This window comes from Parambassis ranga, chromosome 8 (genome assembly GCF_900634625.1).
Source record: "Parambassis ranga chromosome 8, fParRan2.1, whole genome shotgun sequence".
NCBI classification, from domain to species: domain Eukaryota; kingdom Metazoa; phylum Chordata; class Actinopteri; family Ambassidae; genus Parambassis; species Parambassis ranga.
In genome coordinates, this window is record NC_041029.1 from 5518218 (window position 1) to 5540646 (window position 22429).

The window sequence follows — 22429 nt, forward strand, 5'->3', positions numbered from 1 at the left end:
ACCCCTGTGATGCAGTCAGTCTTCAAAAGGACACAGCCTCTGAATCGGACAAGGCTTCTGTGCTAAGCTAAGCTCGCCAGACCTTCATAACCCCCTGTTCGATATGAGATCTATTACTGGTTTGATCTGTACTTCTCTCATGCATTCATTCGGAGATGGAAACAGTCATGGTCTAAAATCTTTCAGATGTGCTACATTGGAAGATGTTGGGAAAAGATGCAGGCTTCCTGATTATCCTCCACACTGGCAGCTGTACTGGCCCGTTCCTGCCTCTGAGGACCCTGTTCTTATATTTGCCTGGTTGTGTGAATGGGCATCCTCCCTTTCAACAAAGTGTCTTGACATGTCTGACACAACCATAGCCAGTTAATAACTATGGTCGAAGCATCATTTTAAGTCTCTGCAGTAGGGTTCGACTGTCACCATGTTAGGAGTGTCACAGTCCACCTAAACTCCAAATACAGGCAAAGAGGTGGAGCTGAGGCCGGTGGGCAGTCAAACAGGAAGCTCGCCCCAAGAGTCTGCACTCACCTGTCACTCAGACTGGTGATGCCCATAATTATGCGTAATTGTAATTCCTAAAATAACTAAAACGAGTGAAGGGGCTTGACTCACTCTTGGGGCCAACCCCTAGAGGCTACACGTTGAACTGCAAATTTATAAAACTTCCGCATAGCCATTCTTGTATCTGTTAATGCTGAAAGTTATACAGCTGGCATAAAAAAACACCACATTCAGTTAAAAGTTAACTACAAACATGACACTTTTATTGAACTTTTTTCCTGAATCAGTTACAGAAACAAGAGTTAAGTGTTTTTTTTTCTTTTTCTAATCAGGGGAATCAAGTTCTATACATCGGCATGCTGCGTCACTGCACAGTCATAGCTGTGAAAACCAATATTACCACTGTCAGCTGCCCTGCTGGAACAGTCTGAAGGCAAGACAAATCAGGAGAGGACAGGCAAGGACATGTCAATCCCAGGGAGGATGGGTGTTCAAATGGGCTACCCGGGGACGACGAACTTAACACAGAGGTTTTGTGCAAATTTCACCACAGTCTATTTGATTTTAAACACAGAGACAATATCAGTCAGAAGATGCTCTTTTTTTTTTTACCCTCGAGTCTTCAAACTAACAGAGAGGAAGTTATTATTAGGTCCAGCGATGATGGCATTTTGTTCCTTTTTTTGGGAATCATACAACTTTGGACCACTTCCCCTGACTTTAATCTCTCCGCTTCTCAAGACCCAGCTCCCCTTTGTGTTTAAAAAAGCACAGACATCAAGTGTGTCATCTGATATACACTGAAATTATGATTGCTGTCACATGACCTTCACATAAATAGAGTTAGTATTCAAAAGTACGTCTGAGAAAGGTCTTATATGTAGAAATGGTGATATAAGCATGCACAGATAGGTAGTTGACGAGTGCAAAATCTACGAAGTCACATCATGTTATTATTCTTTTTTTTATGTACTCCACATTGAGTGAAAACATCACAAGAATCGAAACCTCAGCTCTCACTGTTGAGACTCACTTTACTGGTCACCATCCAAAACCCTGAGGACAGTTCTTCTTGCATGGATCTGAGGCCCAAACAGAGCCTGACATAGCAGGACAGGCTGTGTTTGGGCATGACGCTGACCTGCAAGTGCCAGTCCAATTTTAGAATAGCCAGTGTGTAAGACATAAACATACAGCAGCAGTCAAGGCTTGACCCCCGATCTTTTCTTAGTTGAGGGTTGATGTGTCAGATCAGGGGGTCACTAGATTGGTGGGCTAGAAGTTTAGTCCGCCCTCCCTGCTGTGCTTTATTTATTTTTTTTTAGATCTCCCTAAAGTATCACAGAATAAGTCACTGTTTACTGCATGAAGTGCCAAAATTACTCACAGCCATAGTCATTTTTTTTGTTTGAATCCCCATAACAGCAGAGTGGACCAACAACCAACGTAAATCCTTATAAATGACAACTCTCTGAAATCCTTGAACATTAATCAAACAAACAAACAAACAAAACAAAAAATAAAAGCATATCTACTGTTGGCAAAATATTTTCAAAATACTAGTTTAAAAAAATAAAAGACACCAGCACGAGAAAAATAAAATGCAATGACAAGCAAATGCATGAACACAAAGCAAACCATTTAATAAAAATAAAAGATTCAATCAGTTTGCAGTGGTCAGTTCTTCAGTGCGTCACTGGTGTCTAAACTCAGCCTACAGTTAAGAAAAGGAAAAAAAAAACAAAAAAAAAGTAAACAAGCACGCTTTACAGCACTACTATGTGCACAGGTTCTCCGGTGAAACAGAGAGCCGGTGTCACGGTGAGGGGAAAGAGACTCCTGTGAAACAAGAGTCCTTCTTGGCACAGGGACTTGAGCTATAGCTGAGCATAGAGAGACAGGAGGAGGATGAGGAGGAGGAGGAGGGAGAGAGAGAGAGAGACTCTTCACCAGATAAAGACCACGTAGAGCAGAGAGTAATACGGCCGCCCCCACATCACGCACAAACACACACAGACAGAGCAGGGAGCCATTTTCTCATACAGTCACAGAGATTTCACTGTCACATAGACTCCCCTTGGACCGTCTCCTCCTATCTCCTTCCTCCACCCTCCTTCTCCTACTCTTATATTTGATCCCCCTCCTTCTACCTTGCACTGTAAATCTGATCTTCCTAAGGCTCTGGGATATCTCTACACGCCAGCCACAGCTCTATATATAGTCTGTCACACACAGTTTGACTACTGTATCCACATGAGTGTTGTTTCTGTAGGTCTGTGCCTCACTGGAGAGTTGTGTGGAGGAATATTTAGCACCAGAAAGCAACTTTTGAATTTGTCCCCTCATGAAATCACAACACACAAACACACAGACGGAGGACCTAAGAGCGAGAGACCATTTTATTTCCTCGCTCCGTTTCCTCCTGATGTAAAGTGACAGTTTCTCCCGGCTGGTTCAAACCGCCAGTGACCACCGGAGATGTGGGAAAGCACAGCAGTCTGACCTAGATTCATGAAGCAGCACCTCCCCACAGATGACTGACGCCCTCCTCTTCCAATCATATTCCACTCTTTTCCATTACACATAATCTAACAGCAGTTCAATTAGCAGCTTGTGATCCCTCTGTTCAGGTGCTCCGGGCTGCTTTTTGTTGTGTCTGCCATCACTAGGAACATCCTTCTTTTTTCTTTTTTTTTGTTCCAGTCGCTGTTCGGGGCTTCACAGTTTGTGTTTGTGTCCATGCAGGTGGGAGGATGACGCAAGGTGAGAAGAGATATGTGTTATATTCACAGAGAAATGCAGACCGGAAACAGAGAAGGAGGAAAAATGCTGCAGGGTAACAGTCTGGAGAGGGAGGGTTTGTTAGTGTGTGAATACATATGCACACACACACACACACTTTTCTCACAATATATACCGAACATACACACCCACAGAGGCTGGATTCTTTTGAAGCAGGCGGTGCTGGAGCTGTACAGCCGCCCGTGTGCTCTGTCTTCACCTACAGTGTGGATGGATGGAGGACAGAGCCAAATGTTTCCACTTGAGCGCCAGCATTGTGAGGAGCAGCAGAAAGACATCCTGCCGGCCTGACAGGAAGAAAGATAGTGCAGGAAGAAGCAATAGATTTCACAGTTTTCAAGGATGCCCGCAATGCTGTAATGTCAGAGAAAGAGGAAAAAACAAACAACTACTGCATGTGGATGTTTTATTTTTTTTCAGATCTGAGTCTGTGGCTTTTATTTTTGCTACTTGCTGGTCACATTTCAAGTTTTTAAACTCTTCCATAGAGATCTGTGTGCTAGGAAAGCTTCAGCTCTGTCCTCCATACCCTACTTTCTCTCAGCCGCACACACACACACACACTCATACAATAGTTGATTGGCACACAGTCAGTGTTGAAGTCTGTACACAGAGTGAAAGGGCCCTGTAGGCATCCATGCTGTTAAGTCCGATCCAACCCAACAGGCTTCTTTTGTCCTGGACCCCCTTCCCTCTTCCTCCTACTCCTCCTCCTCCTCCTCCTTCTCATCCTATCCGTCATTTTTTCTTCTTCGATTTCTATCACATATCTTCTGTCGCTCACCACAGCTGCCTCCCCGTGTAGGTGGGAGGGGCAGAGGGTACCTGTGGAAGGAAAAATGACTTTTGTAAGTAAGTGTAAACAAAAATGTGTTTACAAAGGCACCTTAGAAAACACACACACACACAGCAGCTGCAAAAAAACCTACGATAAAATAGACCTGTTTATCCAGTTTGTTTCAAATATCTGTGCATATATATGTATATATGTGTATATATATATACACATATATATATATATATATATACATATATATATATATATATATACATATATATATATATATATATATATATATATATATATATATATATATATATATATATATATATATATATATATATAAAGTCAGATTTTCAGAACAGAAATTAGCTCAGATTTTAACCCTGTTTTTGGTCCCTCTTGGTACACAGAGCATTTTTTTCTGTGCTCTGATTGGTGGATGGGTCCTTGACAGGAAGACCTGTGACACTACAGACAGCTGAAATATATTATTTAATAATCTGTCAAAAGATGCTGTTAGACGTTACCTAAAGATAAGCTCGATTACAAAACTTTTGTGTCTTCACTTCACCATGAAACTAAGCCTGTGAAACAGAGACGACCAAACATCGTCTCTGTTCAAATAGGCTTATGATCCCTCCCCTTCACAGCTAGTTCCACTCAGCAGAAGCCCTTTGGTACCAATCTCAACCATTTATGTAATTATGTGACGACCTGCTGCTTGCCTCGCTCAAAAGTAGAATTGCTTGCTGTGACAGTTGTCTTTCATTGGCTCCACTGGACACCATTTTGGATGTCTTTTGTTGACACTAGTCTGGTTGCCGCTCTGCTTACATCATATGTTTTGTTTCTCTGATTGGTTGTGTGTCCAGCGGGAGTTTATTCTGTGTCCGTTGGTACTGCCCTCTGGAGCTCCACCTCGAACCCACAGAAAGCAGACTAGTTCTTTGTATAGAAGAGAAAAAGAATTAGGTGATGGCTGGCCAGGCTATGGGTAACCATCATTTACCTCTTGGCTGCCATGAAACGTACAGAAGAAACCTGCCTTAACTCTTGTGTCTGCATAGTAAATATGCAGCTTATTGGCTTAGCTTAGCACTAAACTGGATTTAATCCATACAGAATACATACTGTGGAAATGTTCAGGCTTCCCTGTTCCCACTGGGCAGACTAAGCTGATGTTTGGCAGTAGTATAACATTGACATATAGTGTGGTACCTTTAAATCTATGCAAGAGACTAAATGTGCCAAAACCGTTCTATTAACTGTTCCTAAATTTCCTATTAGTTTTTTTTATTATTAAAAGTTTTAGTACGCTTAGCATATCCTAAAATAAACTCTATTTGCATAAGGATAATTATAGTATTTTGTGGATCGCAGCTTGAAGAGAAGTCTCACATCACCCAGAAACAGTGACCACAAATTATCTCATAGTCAGTAAAGCAGTGATGCCTCAGCATTTTAGCCGTCTGTGTGGTGAGTTTAATTCATTGCACAGTGGCTGGAGAGCAGTTCACCTGTGCCAGCCAGGCTGCCCATTCATCCTGCATAATGAAGGGTGTGACAGGTCAGCTGACAGTCACATCACTCAGTGCACAGAAAGCATTCGCAGGTTATTTACACACACACACACACAGTGGAGCACATGGAAGCTCTTTCACAATCACCCTCACACAAATCAATGTCAGATGAGTGGCCATTTGTGACAAAATCATCCATGCATGTGCCCACAGAATACAACAGGCACGTCAGCATGCACGCACACACTCACACCTCTCCCTCATTCGTGTGCAATGACACATGGTCCAAGAACGCACAAATGTGCATGCAGTCTTTTCGGCGTGGCTGAATGAGAGAGCGGCGTGTAAGCGGCGTGTACCTGAGACTGGGAGGATGTACTCACCGCTCCCCCGTTCAGGATCATGGTCATCTCGGTGGGCTGGTAGACGTTGCTGCGGAAAGGAGCACTGGGCCTGGCGCCGGTGTTGCTGTTGTGTTGCCCAGCGCCGCCACCGCTCCTCAAGCCTGGCACAAAGCAGACAAGGAGGCGAAAAGAGATTATTCAACGTGACTCACCACATGTCTTCAAGAAAAAAGAGACTCGCTTCCTGTGCCACAGAAATTTCCTGCTGTACTTCTTGCCTTACATGAAAATATTTGCTGCTGTTCTATTACTCACTTTAGCCTAGATTCCTCCTACAAGCTGTCCACACAAACTATGCTCTGAAACAGTGGATTGTGCTGTACCTGCAGTGTTCTCGTCGTTGTATCCGTAGCCCTGGTTTTCCACAAACTGCCTGTGAGATAGTGGGATGTCTTCATCGAAGCTCGTCTCCCTCATCCGCGTTGAGTTCTGGGATGTGTCGAAGTAATCTGGGGCGGTGGGTTGTGGTGGGGGTCTCAGGCAGATGTGGGATTCAGGAATGGCGTGGAAGATGAGCAGCAACCAGCCCTGAGCCACTAAAGCAATCGCCAGTGCCGGGTCATTCCAGTCTGGGGACCTGCCAAGCCATGCGTTTCCGTACAGATAGAAGCCCACCCAGGCCACCCATAGCAGCAGCGACATCAGACAGGCCACCAGCAGCCAGATGGCATTGCAGCGCCACTGGCGCGTCTTCCCACAGAGGGCCAGGGAGGCGGCAGTGAGCGCGGCTAGCAGGAGAGCTAGCACATAGCTGCAGGCTAGTGAGAAGTCCAGAGGCAGGTACTGACAGGCAGCTCTGCCCTCCCTCAGCACGGTCAGGAGAAGCCACTCAGCGGCGATGATGCCTTGCACAGCACTCAAACCCAGTGCCAGGCCTGTTAGGGCGCAGCCACCTGGGCTCCGGCGCTCCCGGCCCAGCCTGCGCAGACGGACACCCTGTACCAACAGGCAGGAGAAGCAGACAGCAAACAGGAGACCCCACAGAGCTCTGCGGAGTAGACACAGTGACTCGTCCTGCTCAATCAGGTACGCAAAGCTCAGGCCGAACAAGCCAAGGATGCCGAGGAGCAGCAGGAGGATGGGTCCCACACCACTGCGCTTTTCAGCCTCACTGATGTGGCGTAAACGGCACAGCAAGACCAGGGCAAGTAAGATGGCAGTCAGCACCCCGCCGGCAGCCACGGATTCAACAGCCACACCCCATATGGAGTCCAGGTCACAGAGCAGGGTGTAAGGACGCACGAGGCCCCAGCCGCAGCCTCTCGGGAGAGTCTCAGTTTCAGAAGGATTCTGACTGCTGGCACGATGAGCGACACTTAGCAGCAACAGGAGGAGGACTGGTAGGAACGCCATCTCTGAGAGAGAGGTGAGGCAGAGGGGAAAGGAGAGGAGGAAAAGGAGAGGAAAGTGAGTCATTCTGGTCATAAAAGTTTGAAAAGAGCTGAGCAGTCGGTCATTCCCACAGTAATCATCCCTCTGTGTAACAATACAATCAGCCACTGCTGTGTTTTAGACGGGAAACAAAGGACAGTAGTTCATGTAGGGTGAAGGACTGAAGCCTTTAGAAACCCACAAAGTTTAGGGCTCTTTTTATTGCTTTAAATACTTCAAAGAGCTTATTTCAGCTACCCTTAGTCCAGTCACAGTGTTTCAGGTGTTTGATTTGTCCAGCACACCAGCCGCCAAAGCACTGACAGCATTTTTATAGAAAAAAAACAGATATAGAGAAAGGAACTAGTGCGTACAAGCGGTTCGGCTGACTATCAGGCATCTGAGGGCATCTAGTGAGGTGTGAGACAATGCATAATGCAGCGCACACATATACACAAGAGTGCTAGTGGAAAAAACATCAGCGCTCTGTAAAGAAATCACTGCTGTCTCAGTCTACCTTTTTTTTGTTCATCACAACTGTCAGACAGCTCACACACATTGTTTTGTTTCATTGAGGGCTTTGCTGGGATGATCGGTGCTGTCGTCTCACCTGACAGGCTGCGTGTTTTATGGGAGGTTGATCTGTTTTTTAAGCCACCACACACGCACACACACTTCTTGCTGCCAGGTCGCTGTCACTGAGCTTTCAGAAATTCTTTCCAAGCTGGCTCATACATTAGTCTGTTAAACAAAGCACTTTTTATCCTTTCAAAGCTTACAGCTGCAGATTGGGTTGTTTATTTCAGCTGTAATTTTGACGCGAACAATCTTGCTTCACAAATAGAACGTATCATAATATTTGCATACCACATAAAGGGCAGTGGATGTTCCCAGCGTCAAATATTCTGTCTCCATACCAGTAAGTCAGGGTGAGCTACACAGTCGGGCCGCCGGGGGAGAGGAGCAGGTTTAAATAAACACACAGTCCTTCCAGCCTGGAGCTGGTGTTACATGGGACAGACTGATAGACGAAGACATTCTGATTCCTCTTTATTTACACTTTACTCACATCAGACCTGATTATGACTGCATGATTGATCTGTTTGACACTTCTGAGCCTCCTGGAGGAGCTGGCCCTGAATCAATGTGAATCTACAGCTCATTGTTTTGCTGCTTTGTCTCACAAACTGCAACCTCTGCTGACAAATGAAGCCTTCACAGAGTCCAAAAATGCAATTCCTCAAATGGCCTCTTGAGGCCTAATAGACGTCTATGTTAAAATGCACTTTGCAGCAGAACTAAACATGTGTACAACCCATACAATGGACTATCCAATGTTGTTATTTTATAGGACATAGCTTCTTTCAGTACCCGGCTGGTCCTGTCTCAGATCACACGCTGCCTTGTGCTTCACTGCTGTGCCCATATTCAGATTCACCTGGAGCCAGAGCCTTCCACACAATACCCCCAAACCACTCCTCTGTCCGTCCAACTCTCTTCACTCACTTCTTCCACCAGGTACTTGGAAACTAAAGCACCATTTACTTTAGGAGTTGATACAGATCAAAACAGAGCTAATCAAACATTATATTTTTACCAGGGTTTTTACTGAAGTTAGCATCCAAACTCTTTGATTATCTGTCAACAGATGAGTCAGCCATGTCCCATATCAAGCATGTGCTGCCAGAAAACCTACACAGACAATGATAGGATCTGATGTTACAGCACAGTACATTGCTCCTATTTGGAGGTGTTGGGAGTGATGATTTGTTATTGTTATGCTTTATTTAAAAACCGTTATTGCCCCTTATTTTAATAATAGCGATAGCAACGGTTTATAATTCTTCCCTAGAATCTTGCTCCGAATTACAGCACATATGCTGCACACATAGATGGACTCTCCATTTATTTATACAAGCTTTTGATGTATCTGTCCTCATATCCATTCTAAAGCCCCCAGAGGGCACAGTGAGCGATGCATGTATGCATCTGCGTGTTTTGTGCATATTCATTTGTTTGGAGCGCTTTCATGTATCCTTCAGAGACTTACGCCCTCCAAAATTCCTCTTCACGCCTGCTCATTACCAAAATCCTTCGCTCCCGCAGTTCCTGCTGTTATTTCCTGTTGTCCCCCTTCTTGCTTCCTGCAGCAGCTCATCGCCACTGGTTATTATTGGTCTGCATTAACATCAATCAGCGCTCACAGAGGGATGAGTCACCAAAAAAACACTCACACACACATACAGTGCTGGATCTTTGTAAAGAAAAGGCTAAACTCCTGTTTTCTCCTGATGTTTTTCCAGGCAGATAACCATGGTTACGCCCCACATCTAAATTACAGGGATGAAACAAAAAAAGAGAGGAGATAAAGAGTGAAAAACTCACGCACTCATCCTTAACAAGCAGAGCAGACTGCTCCTCCTCTATCTTTTTTTGTCCTCGCCACATTCTTTGTCATGTTTGAATGACAGAGGCAATAAAGCCGCACAGTCAGACAAACATGCGCACACTCACAACAAGAGACTGGAGCTCATGTCCTGCACACTAGTGACTTTTTTACTCACTCACCCTCTCACTCCAGTCACTCCCCGTCTGCACAGAGGGTTGCTTGGGCTGCTTTTTGAGTGTGAGTTGGCAGACTGGTGAAGAATGCACACAGTGGACACACACACACACACACACATGTACAACACGTCCTATTCTTGTAAATATGAGTTATAACATTAGAGAGAGGATGAGCGCTTCCAACGCTCAATCTGTCACTTCACATTATGTGCCACTTTTTCAGCTTTAGTATGAAACAGTTTACACATTATGCTTCAAAAATAGAGGCTGGCATGTCCCATGTCTGCATTGAGTTAATGTTTGCTATGTGTTTAAAATAAGTAGGAGGTAATCATGGGATTTCTGTTTTATATCTGCATTATTCACCCTGAAATTTAAAGGTAGTTGTGGCTAAACTTGCTATCTGCCAACTGTTAACCTAGCAAGCTAAGTGGAGACCGGCCGAATGATTGTCTGGGAAGTTAACAACCATTTAAGGACTAGAACTTTGTGGCATGTGAACTTGCATCTCTGCTGTGCAGCAGTGTAGACTGACATTATTTATTTATGCTTTTCAACCATTTCATGGTGTGGGAAAACAAAGAAGTTTTTTATTTTAACAAAAACGTGTCTGTTAAATGTTAATGTAAATATATATATATGTGTGTGAGCCTTGTTCTGCTCCGTGCAGCCATCTTCAGGTTCCCCTCCATTTAAAATCCTCTATTCTTCTGGATTTTAATGCCACGTCTCCTCCAGAGCTACTAGCCGTCTCAGCCCTTTGCTACATTTGAATATGTGCTGTGAAAGATGTGCCACACACACCTTCGCTCCCCACGTTTTCATCCACCGTCTGCCTAATCCCAAACACACCCCTCTTGCTTCCATTTTGGCATCTTTCTCTTCCCTCATTGTGCCCCCTTCCTCTCCGCCCTCATCCCCGTTCCCTCCATCCCTCTCGCCTTTTATACTTGCTGTGTATCTTATGTAACTGGAAGGAGCCTGCTCCTGCCAGTTCTGCTGCATGGCTGCCGTTTCTCAGGCATCATCTTCTTTTACTGCCAAGCTGCTTGCATGGCGCTCAGAGGTCCATCTTAATTCTGTATTCTGCACGGATGCATGACACATGTGCCACTATCATATACACACACTGGTGCTATGTCAGGGTGTGCTGGTTCTGTTTTCATGTAAAGATCATATTCAGCTTGGTTGCATGTTTTATGCATCTGTGTGTGTGTGTGTGTGTGTGTGTGTGTGTAACCACAGCATGAATTCCTTTTAGCGCTGCTGTTAACACACAACACAGAAATACAAGCGTGAGTGTGCAAATGTGCAGCACTGCAGTCATTCAGATGCGCTCCAGGCAGGATAGGCAGGGGTGGTGGGAGTTAAGGGGGGGGGTGTAGCAAGCCGTCCTGTACAATTACAACCTCCTATAATTACCAGACATTGCACACAAGCAGACACTGTCTAATTACTGTGGTGATAATTGGGAGGATTATGTCATTTGATGACTCGCATCAATTCTTATTTTTTTATTTTATTCAAACTTCAAACGTGTGTGTGTGTGTGTGTGTGTGTGTGTGTGTGTGTGTGTGTGCGTGTGTGAGATTCAGCTGCTGAGGTGAGCAGGTCATCAGGTCCTGTGCTGGCATCTGTTTGCTGCTGATACTGTTCAGTCTTATTCACTCGTCTACAACACCAACAGACCTTTTCTTATGACAGCGCATAAATTTACATCCGACATTAGCCGGCTGGGATTACATAACGTCACATCAGTCAGATATGACCACAGGCTGTCTGGTAACCTCAGTCTCCAGCTCTCATTTGATCTAAAGTGAGAATAATTGGCTTCCAGAGTCTCTAATTAACGCTAAAGGAGGTTGTGAGTGAAACAGTTCAGGGTGGACAGAAACAGGAGAGTTATTTGACCTGTGACAGTTAATCTGTTTTTACTTTTATTGTCTGTTTAACCAGGAATCTCCTCTGTGTTTTTATCAGCTCTGAGATGTAAGCTCTTTGACAATATTAGCTTGAATCAGACCGTTAGCACTAGCTGCCGGCAGGTTTTGAGTCTGACCGATCACCCATCAGTGATTGGCTGTTTAGCTTCACGAACCAGCATGTGGGAAGGAATAACAGAGACAAAAGCAAATAGTTCCATAATGTCTGGAATGAGGATACTGAACACTGACCAATCAGTGAGAGGCCTTGTTTACTGCATATCCTCTGTCTTGTAGCTGTTCAGTCCCTCTTTATAGAGGAATAAACTCGACTGAGAGTCATTCGTAATCATCTCTTCTCATGCAGGTGCAGAATGTACATGCAAGTTGGTTGTTAGTTGTAGTGAGTGAAGGTTGATACCATCACTGCTGCTGGTTGGTTTGGTGTGTCAGAGACTTAAAAGCAGCCTACACATTATGAGCAACCCTGACAACCATTAAAATTAGATAGTGGCTAATCTTGTCCTGTACTCACTGGGAAGTTGGAAAAGCTGATTTTTGGTTTAGAACACAGCTGCAGAGTGGATTGTTGGCAGAAACGGCCTGGCTTGATTCACTCTTCACTGTACAGAGGAGCATTCTTTCTCTCAAGGACACTTTGACAAGATGGTTGTTGTAACCTCTGAACTTTCCCGTGGTGCATTCAGCTGGCCTTTCACTGAAGAAAACTACAAATACATGAACGTCTTGTGAGAGCTTGCCTAAACAACGCAGCAGCAGCAGCAGCAGCAGCAGCAGTTTACATTTAATACACGTTCTTCTTGGATGACGTCACTTCTCCTTCACAGCTAGCAATGACAGACGGATAAGTAGGAGGAGGAGAGGTGTGGTGTGATGTAAGAGTTTGGAGGACAAGTTTTTTTTAGGTAGCATAGACTCTGTGAAAGAGAGGCGTTGTATTAAATGCAGCAATCCTCCTGGGTGACATCATGAAAAAAAGCTGACAGTGGAAGCATTTTCCCCAGCCTGCTCAGACATCCCTGGCCGCCCTAATTAGGCCTCATTAGCATGTGACTAGACTCACAGCAAGACCATATGCTAATTGACTTGGCAATTAACAGCACCAGTGTATAAACTAACCCCCCCCCCCTTGTTTTCTCTCTCTCTCTCTCCAACATTAACAACAAGTGACTGTTCATAAGTGGAGGCATCTAAAACCCCAAAATGTACCCTGAAACCAGAGCCAAAGACCTCCACTGTCATGTGTTGTGCTTCCATGTGATATGAATAAGCATCTTCCATTATACATAAACTGATGGGACCTGAGGGCAGGATGAAGGGGGGGTGGATCACAGGAACCTGGGGAGATGAGATTTGGTTTGAGAGCGTGATTGTGATCAGAGGAGCAAGAGAAACAAGGAACAGCCGGATGTGGAAGGAAGAATTGGAGCGAGCGTGGTGCCTGAAGCGTGTGTGTGTGTGTGTGTGTGAGTGTGTGTGTGAGTCAGGGAGGAGGGGTGAGTGCATAAACACAAATGCACATATGAAAGTGGGGAAGTTTCTGTGTATGTGACACTCAGCTGTGCCATGTGTACATAAAAGAGGCTCCCCACACACACACACACATGCACTGGCACGATCATCCAAACAAGGTGCATATGGCATCAGCCCGGAGGAGATACTGAAGCTCCATCTTTCTCCCCAGAGGACGCAGCGCATGAATACGCAGTCTGAGAATAAACAGCTCCACTCCGCTGAATATTGATTAATGATGGAAAACAGAGCACTCTTAAATAGGCCTGGGAGCTTTCTGAGCACACAAATCCTGTGCTGACAATGGCTGCTAGACCCGGGTATCATATATCAATTGTCGGACACAGTCAATCCATTCACTGACAACCATTTCCATACAATCTCCCATTGTCCAATTGGACTCAAGTGGGTATTTAAGTGCAATTTCTTGCCAAGTTAGACAACCAATCCAGGTCCTTGTCTCTTGTTTATCAGTCCAGCGTGGGAGGGACGCGTCTACTAAGGGGGACACCCTTAGTTTTAGCTGACCTAAGGAGCAGCTAAATGCAAACACACATTTGGAGAATGCTCTTTTTCCTTTTCTTTTTTTTTTCTAGCACACCCCCCTTCCCTTAACAATACTGCCCACATGGGTGGGTCCCTGGGGGGTTCCAGAAGATTGTGTATTTGTGTGTCTCTGTGTGTGTTTGTTTGAGGGAACAGCAGCAAAACCATTGTTACTGAGGTGTGTGTGTGATCCTAAAATAAAGAATGACATCTAACCTCCAAACTAAAGCACACACAAGTGATTGACACTCCGAAAATATCCCAGTGTATAGTGGGAATGAAAATGGAGGCGCAGCGCAAAGAGACCAGTGTTTTTATCCTCGTGAGAAAAAAAAATGTGCCAAAGCCAATCAGTCGTCAGATTTCACAGTGGTCAAAGCCCTCCACACAAGCGTCTTTGGTTAAGTTTTACAAATTGCTCCTGAGGTCAGGGCCAGTGCGTAAATGCACATTTTATTTTTGCAACATGTCTGGTACGACTGCGCGCCCTCTCTCTGTTTCACACACCTATGCATTTGGTGCATCGACATCGCCTTTTTCTCAGGGCTGTCAGTGATGCAACTTACCACATAAATCCTGAAAATCAACCTTGTTATAATGCGTGCAGAGGTGCTTTTAAAACGAAACATTAATCCCCTCTGGGGGGCTATTCAGCCAAACACTCACAGCTGCTTAATTAATATCACACATTTCCACAAGGACATCATTTTCAGTATTCCACGGGCTACATGGTAAGAAGCACGTACCTGATCGATGTAAACAAACGTGATCTGGGATGAAGACGGATGCACAGTTGTCAGGGCTGATGGGAGACAGAGTGAGGGAAAAAAATGTCACATTTCGGAATGAGCTGCGCTCGCTGCGTTTACGTATTCTCTCTCCATCCACACGGACTTGTACGCGATCTGGCCAGATGATTCTTCCCACTCCACGTTTCACGCCAGAGGAATCCGCTTATTTAGCCCGTGTCCGTTGTCCTCAGAGGCAGAATGGGCATGGATGCAAAGTCCAAACGGGAGAGATAAAGCGCCACGGGGTGTAAGGATTAAAATACGGAGGAGATTCTTTATCGTTTTTTTTCCTAAATCCTTTGTTCAGCGGTGCGCATCTTTGACTTTCACTGAGCAGCAGCGACAGGGGCATTCAGCAAAAACAAATAAAATGCACAATCCTGCGACGCGCAAAGACGGTGAACCCCCATAACAAGCGGATCCCCCTTCCCCGGTGTGTGCAGCTGATTATGCCGCTGGATGTCCGGGCAGACACTCGCTGCTCCACGGTGCACCTCTCCAGACTGAGTGCATTACTAAAACTGCGCTCCGCGTAACGTGCGTAATGATAATTCCACTACGCACGGAGACAGTGACAGCTCTCCGGAGCCGCCACAGTCCCTGCCCGCTCTGTGTCCTCCCTCTCTTTTAACCGTTTCTCTGATCTGTCAGTCCGTTCCTGACATGTGGACGCCTCATCAGACTGTCTCACACTCTCTCACACACACACACGCCTCCTTTTTCTTGGTGTCACTGTAACAAGCGCTGGGCACAATTTGGATTTGCTAGGCGCTGCTCTGTTACGTCCAGTCACGTCCGTACTGTTTTCTCCAGTTCAGCGCGCTGTCACAGTCAACATAGGACGACAAGTTAAACGACTACAATTGCACTTCCGGTTACTTGTTTTTCACAATAAAATACCTACCATCATCCTACCAAAACGTTTAAAAAGCCTTGGTGTGAAGGTATGTTTTTGTTGACAAGCTAACTTCTTCTACGCGCTTTATTTTTTTGGCTCAGCATATCTTCAGAATGCATGGGCCGATTCAAACCATTCAAACATCAAACGATTCAGCTCATTCAGGACATTCCCGGAAACCTTCAATAATAATTACAAATATTATAATATTAAAAATATTAAACATTTTCCATGCCTTCTGCAAAATGCTACTCCTACAAATTACAAGATAGAGAAACCATTCGAAGCTTAAAATACTTCCAACATCTTGGTCTTCAAAACTTGTATACAGAATTTGGAAATTCAGCTCCGTCTTCAAATGGCAGGGGATTTTTGAGGTCTCCTCTGCTGTTACCATGGTGACATGGTGACTCCTACAAATTTCAAGCTACAGACTCCATTTTAGTGTTAAAACGCTCATTAGATGCTGCTCTATCAAACTTGTGTTCAGAATTTTATTCTTTCTGAATCATTTCCGCACACCAGGCTCTCAAAGTTGGAGTGGCTTTTGAGGTCTCCTTTGCTGTTACCATGGTGACAGGCTGACACACAGAGGCATACAAAGCTCTGAATTGCTCTGATTCTCCAGCAATTCAGAGCAATCCTTCACATCAGCGTTCAAAGCAATGCTTCAGCTGCAGCAATCAAACTTGCATTTTCTTCAGGAAATGCCCTTTTCTAGTTATATTATAGCTGCAAAACATTTTCCACTTCAGCATATCATTGTTTCAACTTTCAAACTGCTGCCTCATTTCATCTTTTGTTTCCTGTGCTTCTCTTATTTTGAAAGAAATATTTTTTGTTCCGGGGATCCTCTGGTCATCTCAGACGTCTTGACACAGCCTCAAACTGTGTGTGATGCTTATTATTATTTCTTGCTGTCATCACATGCTTGTTGCCTCAGCTGCTCCAATCCATCTACCCAGGAGGCTTTCTATGGTGGAACCCCACACCCACCTCCTCCTCCTCCTCCACCTCCTCCTCCTCTTTTCGGTCTCCCATTTTGCCTTCAACCTTGTACAACATGTGACCCAGTGAAAGTGATTTGCGGCAGTATTGTCACCATTTTGCAGTGATTTTCCAAAGCAGGGGCAGCCATGACACATCTGACCAGAGTTCTGATTTTATGTGCTTCTGCATGATAATTGTGCTGCATGCGACATGATTAAATCATCTAACACACTTACACTTTTGCATGAAATCCCCCTCAGCACCCCCACTTTCCCCTTCACATGCACACAGACTCATACATACATGCAAAGTGAAATGCCATGTGGGCTCTGGGCAAGCAAGGAGGCATATCATATGAAGTGGCAGCTGAGGACGTGAGACTAATCTGACAGGTGCAGGCTGAGAGAGTGACAGCATGGGAAGAGGGGGTGGAGAAAATGAAGGAGGAGGAGGAGGGTGGAGGAGGAGGAGGAGGAGAGCTCGTAACAGGACGGCTGATGAGATTAATGGTTCTCTCACTTTGCTATCAGCGGACGGGCCCATGCAGTATATCATCAATACCAACCTCATTCTCATCATCTTTACATGAGCAGTGAGACGCTGTGAACAGGAAGAGAGAGTGATTTTACTGTCAGTTAATCACGGAACTGAAAGAACATAATGTGAACACCTCATCAGGTTAGAGCAATGGGGTAATTAAGAGGGTTATTAACATGTAATTACTGTGCGTGGAGCTTTGGGAGGGTAGATTAGGCCGACATATTTTGCTCGGGATCAGACACCCAGTGTGTGAAATAGTCACATTATTTTGATTGGTTTAGTGCACACTGATACAGATTGCCCTGTTTTGTGACCGCCAGATGAAAACAAGGAAGTCTGCAGCAGCACGCACTGTTAGAAAAGTGGGACCTCCGTTTAAACCTTGGATTTTAAACCTAAAACAAGGTTAGAAATACTTCCAGAAGTTTCATTTTTATGAGTCCTAAACACCAAAGTAGTGTGAATGTCTGGAATAAATGTATCACCTGACAGGAAGTATGTTATCTTTGGCTCTGCCTGGTGAGTAATTGTCTTGTGGCTGGAAGAACAGCATCACAGACCCCGCTGGTCCTGTTTCCTTTTATGTGCTCTAAGCTGTGCATTAAAATCTGTTTTTAGGTCCCCATTTCATTCCTCAGAGTTTATCTTCTGTGCCATCCTTTCCCTCATTACATGACCCCCCGAGAGGTTTCCTCAGCTTGTCAAGGCCTCACACTGTGACAGCAGGGTGGCTGCGACACACAGGCCGCACGCTGCATCTGTTTCCACTGACAAGCATCCGAACAAGAGCCTGTGACCTCACAGGATGTATTAACTATGACAGGATGCAGGTGTCCAAAATTAGCAGGAAGAGAGTCTAATTTTAAAGAAAACTTTGTTTCCAGACACGCATCTGATTTCAAACAGACGGCAGGGAGGAAGTGAAGCGCTGTCTGGTGAGGAGAGGGGACCGGCTGGACATTCAATGTGGGTATTAATACAACAAGGTTGGTTTACCTGTGGATCTGATGCTGCACAAGACACAGTCCAACGTCAGACTGCGTTCATGTGTCATGTGGAGGATCACAGGAAGCGTCAAGCAGCTGAAGCTGAACAATGCTTTCCATGATCTGGATGATGACAAACTGTTTTGTTTCCTCTGTTCTTCCTCCATTTTCCTCTCCTCTCTCCTTTATGTAGCCTCTGGGTAAATGTATGGTGATATTACACAAGTGACTAAACCATTATTGCAGCCTGTATTTGCACTACACTGTGCTGACATGGTCACTGTGATAATGAAGGTAATATGCTGATCGGGATAATCCAGACTTCATCTGTCCACTGAGCTGAAGAAAATCCTCCGGCTGTTCAGAATCCTGAAAACCTGCAGAGGTCGTGACCTTCTCTAGAAACGCAGCCCCATAGAAGGAGGATTGGTGTCAAAGGTCATCTGAACGTCACCTGGTCAGGTCAAGTCTTTCATTCTTTTTCTATTGTTTATTGTTTTTATATTGTACTTTATCATTCGGTAATCTACATTTAATTCCATTTGTTAGTGTATTTTTCAATCTTATTTTGATATTTGAACTTTGTCTTTATTAGATGTGGTAATACTGACATGAACCAGGACTAAATGTCGCTGTTAAAGCTGAATAATAATATAAGACATGCTTGGTCTTATCTGACCAGAAACCTTGTTTTCATTCAGAGAGCGTGAAGACCTTCCTCTCAGCTCCTCAGGTTTATCAATGGTCCTGCACAGGATTTACCTCCAGGAAGGTCAGGCTGAGGTCAGTCAAATAAAGGCAGCTCCTGGATTTACCTTTCATCCTTGATCCTCTATCATCCAGTCACAGCATCCACATGCTGAAAGTGACATATTGTTTTTAAAACAATACAAAACAAAACAAACAGACAGTCTCCAGGACTGAAGGTTCAGAGACGAATCTTTAATTTCCAAAGAAGCAAAAATGCCACAAAAGACAAAGAAAAGGATCTCCCAGATGAGAAAGAAGACTGTTTACGCTTCATTCAGGATTCATGTATCTCATGGCATGTTCCAGCCATTCTTCAAATTTCTACCATCCAAAAGTAGGACAAGTCCCCCAGAAAGCAGGCAGGAATCTTTCCACTTTGCTTTGGCAGTGCCAAGGATAGACATAAACATTGTTGGAAAGTCTCAGAATGAAGGCCTGAGTCCAAGGTTCTTTAGACATCAGAGCAGTCCTTCTTTGACTTTGTAAAAGATCCACGGTCTCTGTGTCATCCAATAGTCTGCACAGGTCCCCCAAAGTCTGGCAGATGCCCGGGCTTCCTCTGTTGTTCTAATGTTCTATGTGCCTTTATGGTTAATACAACTGCATGCTGTGTAAATGTGTCTATAGGCATGCTAACATGCTAACACATTTAGCATTCTGCCTCAAAGAGCCACTGCTGCAGCTTTACTGTTTTCAGACTGGGAGAACTTAGACTACAGCACAGTTATATAAAAGCCTGTCTCCTTCTTTCTCTTTCAGCCACTTCTTCCAGCCCAGGCTGCACAACCTCTTGAGGTCTTGTGTTACCTCCACACTTCTGCACAATTACCCAACCAAGTAGAAGCTGCTGTGTCTGGCATGGAGCAGAGTTTGCGACGGGATTGAAGTAAGGGTGGAGAGGAGAAGCATCCTGAAGAGAGGCAAGATGGATGGATGGATGGATTTTTGTGGTAAAGGGAGAACATTGGTCGAGGCATGCCTCTACAGATAACACACTACGCTCATTACACACAGATTTTAACTCTGTTAATCTGCCCTCAATGCTCAGACATATACTGCTAACCCCCCTGTGTGGAATCAGACACCACACAGACAGATAATCCTTCCTAAAGTCTGTCATTTGATGTTGCACCCCCTCCCAAATTAGTACGTACAGTATGTGTCACACACACACACACACACACACACACACACACACACCCAGATGAGGATTTGAGGGCACAGCGTGAAACTACTTTTTGGGTATGGGGAGAGTAAAGGATTATTGATTTTAGTAGGACACAGGCCATGTCATGATGCTGTGTTCTGTTGATGTTGTTTTCTAGTAAATCTTGAGTTTCTTGGCGATTTTAGTGTATTTGTACTTTCATAGTTTGTTTTCATTGCTGTTCTTGGGTTCCCCTGTGTGTCTGGTTTCCTGTTTTCTTTTGAAAGTCTTGTTTTTCTTGCGTATTCCCATGTTTTCTACTGCCGCCCATAATTACCTGCTCCGCCCTGATTGTGTTTACCTGTGTCTTGTGACCCCTCTGCTATTTGAATCATACCCCGTCCACACTGGGGAAATAAATCTGGCTAAAGCGGGATTAGGGCCGCATCCAGATGTATCCAGATGGTTTTTTCTGTGTGAACACCTGGAATCCGGCTGGATTGAAATGTGCTCAAATGTGGCTCCGGTGTGAACGCAAATGTGGCTAGCGAATCCGGTTAGCGACGTGATACTTCCAGTTAGCGGCATGCTACGTCCGGTTAGCGATGTGCTACTTCCGGTTCACAGGGACAAAAGAAACGTGCGATGCATGCGCACACACGGTCCTACCGCGGCCTGAACGGACTCTGTATACTACGAGGCGCCACCTAGTGGTTTGGAGGACCGCAAACAAGCCGGATTAAGCCGGATTGAGTGCGGACATGCTTGTGTGATAGCCAGATTTGAAAATAGGTCTGAACGTATCCAGCTTAAAGACTATCCAGATACAATCCTACTCTAGCTGGAATGACTTTCTCCAGTGTGAACGGGGCCTAAGTGTTCCCCTTTGTCCTTGTCAGTTTGTTTACTGTGTTTACCCCTGTGATGCTTCCACAGTGACCGTCACTGTGTCTGTGCTGCATTCTCCTGTGTTCCTGTTGTTCCTCTGCGTGTTCCAGTGGTCTCCTGTTGGATTACTCGTGCCTCTGTTTTGGTTTGTTTCAGTTATCCTTGTTGTTTTCGTGTTTTTTAGGCTAAGTAAAGCTCACTCTTAGGTTTTGTGTCTGCATTTCTGTCCTCCCTGAACTCACCCTGACAGGCCAGATGTACCCACAAACCTACATTTGACACATCAGAGTAAATTTGTAGTCAACAGCTTGCAGCAATCTTGTTCAATAATGTATATCAGCATTTGATTTGTGTGGAGTGGAAGCTTTGACACTGAGTGAACCACTTTCCTCCATTAGTGACGGCCTTTGCTAACGTTTCTTTCTGTGGCTGTTTCATTCATATCTAATATACTCTGGGTCTATCAATCTGTCCACACATGGCTGACTTCTTCTCTGTGTCAACACTGCAAATCCCAGGTCTGCCGCTGCTCTCCATCTATAAGCCACTTTCTCCCACTTTATCTCGGCCCTTTGCTTTTCAGTCCATCTCTCACTCGGCCCCCTTTATGTCCCCACTCTCAGCAGTCACATCACGTCCTTGCTTAGATTTTAGCCTTGATTCAGGGAAAAAAATGAAACTCATGCGGTGACTGATATTAAAGTGATACATTTTAAAGCCAGATTTCAACACCTCAGAGGAGGTAAAGCATCATGTGTGTCTTCCTGTGCCTCTGAAAGCTCAATCATATAAATGGAGACCAGTGAGCAGGACCAGACCCAGGAAGGAAGGATCTCCACTCAAATTAATCTCCACTGGACGGCCCGGCAAAGGAGCACAGCCATTTTTGGGAGCAAGGAGCTATCTCCTAGGTGAGTGCCATGGCAACAGCCAACGTGGGCCCCAGCTCTCTGAGCTGTCCTTTTCAAACTCTCGATCAAAAGTGGCAGGCCAGGTTTTTTTTTTTTTTGTAACGTGGCATGTCTTACTTTCTCTGTCCTGCCCATTCTTCTGTCTGTCCTTTTCTCTGCCTGCATGACATGGTCTTGGCTTCTCACAACCTCCTTGGTTGTGAGAAGACTGCAAAGGGTGGGTGTCTGTGGGAAAATGTTGCTAGACAACACAGGGGTATGTGGCAGAGAAGACAAGCTAATACTGTGTATGTGTGGTGGAAAGGGATGGATTCATATATGGAGCATCTTAGTAAAATAGTAAATAGTTAATGTTAGCATGCTAATATGCTCAAAGGTGACACATTTAGCATGTTGTTTACATGTTGTTAGCTTGCTAGCATGCTAATAGTATTGTTTCAAAGCATTGTGGAGCTGCTCACTGATTTAATTGTTGTGTATCGGAACAAACACATTATCATTATTTCTTGCATAAATTATGGTATAGTTTTCTAGAACTGCTACATTCTCCTGAAATAATAACAAAAAAGAAGCAGCA

The 22429-nt window shown here is 44.8% G+C and overlaps 1 protein-coding gene across 4 annotated transcripts; it reads right to left on the reverse strand.

The window, feature by feature from the left end:
• Positions 1-745: 745 nt before the first annotated feature.
• On the reverse strand, positions 746-15589 carry gprc5ba (G protein-coupled receptor, class C, group 5, member Ba). Of its 4 annotated transcripts, none has more exons than XM_028412506.1 (4): positions 14698-15589; positions 6338-7369; positions 5970-6115; positions 746-4131 (listed from the first exon to the last, which is right to left on the reverse strand). In XM_028412506.1, exons 2-4 carry the CDS (start codon positions 7365-7367, stop codon positions 4087-4089), a joined length of 1221 nt encoding a protein of 406 aa, XP_028268307.1. In that variant the 5' UTR covers positions 7368-7369; positions 14698-15589; the 3' UTR covers positions 746-4086. The 4 variants fall into 4 exon arrangements, with proteins under 4 accessions (XP_028268307.1, XP_028268308.1, XP_028268310.1 ...); XM_028412507.1 differs by having other exon boundaries at positions 5994-6115; positions 14698-15588; XM_028412509.1 differs by lacking the exon at positions 746-4131 and adding an exon at positions 4817-5035 and having other exon boundaries at positions 5994-6115.
• Between the last annotated feature and the right edge of the window lie 6840 nt (positions 15590-22429).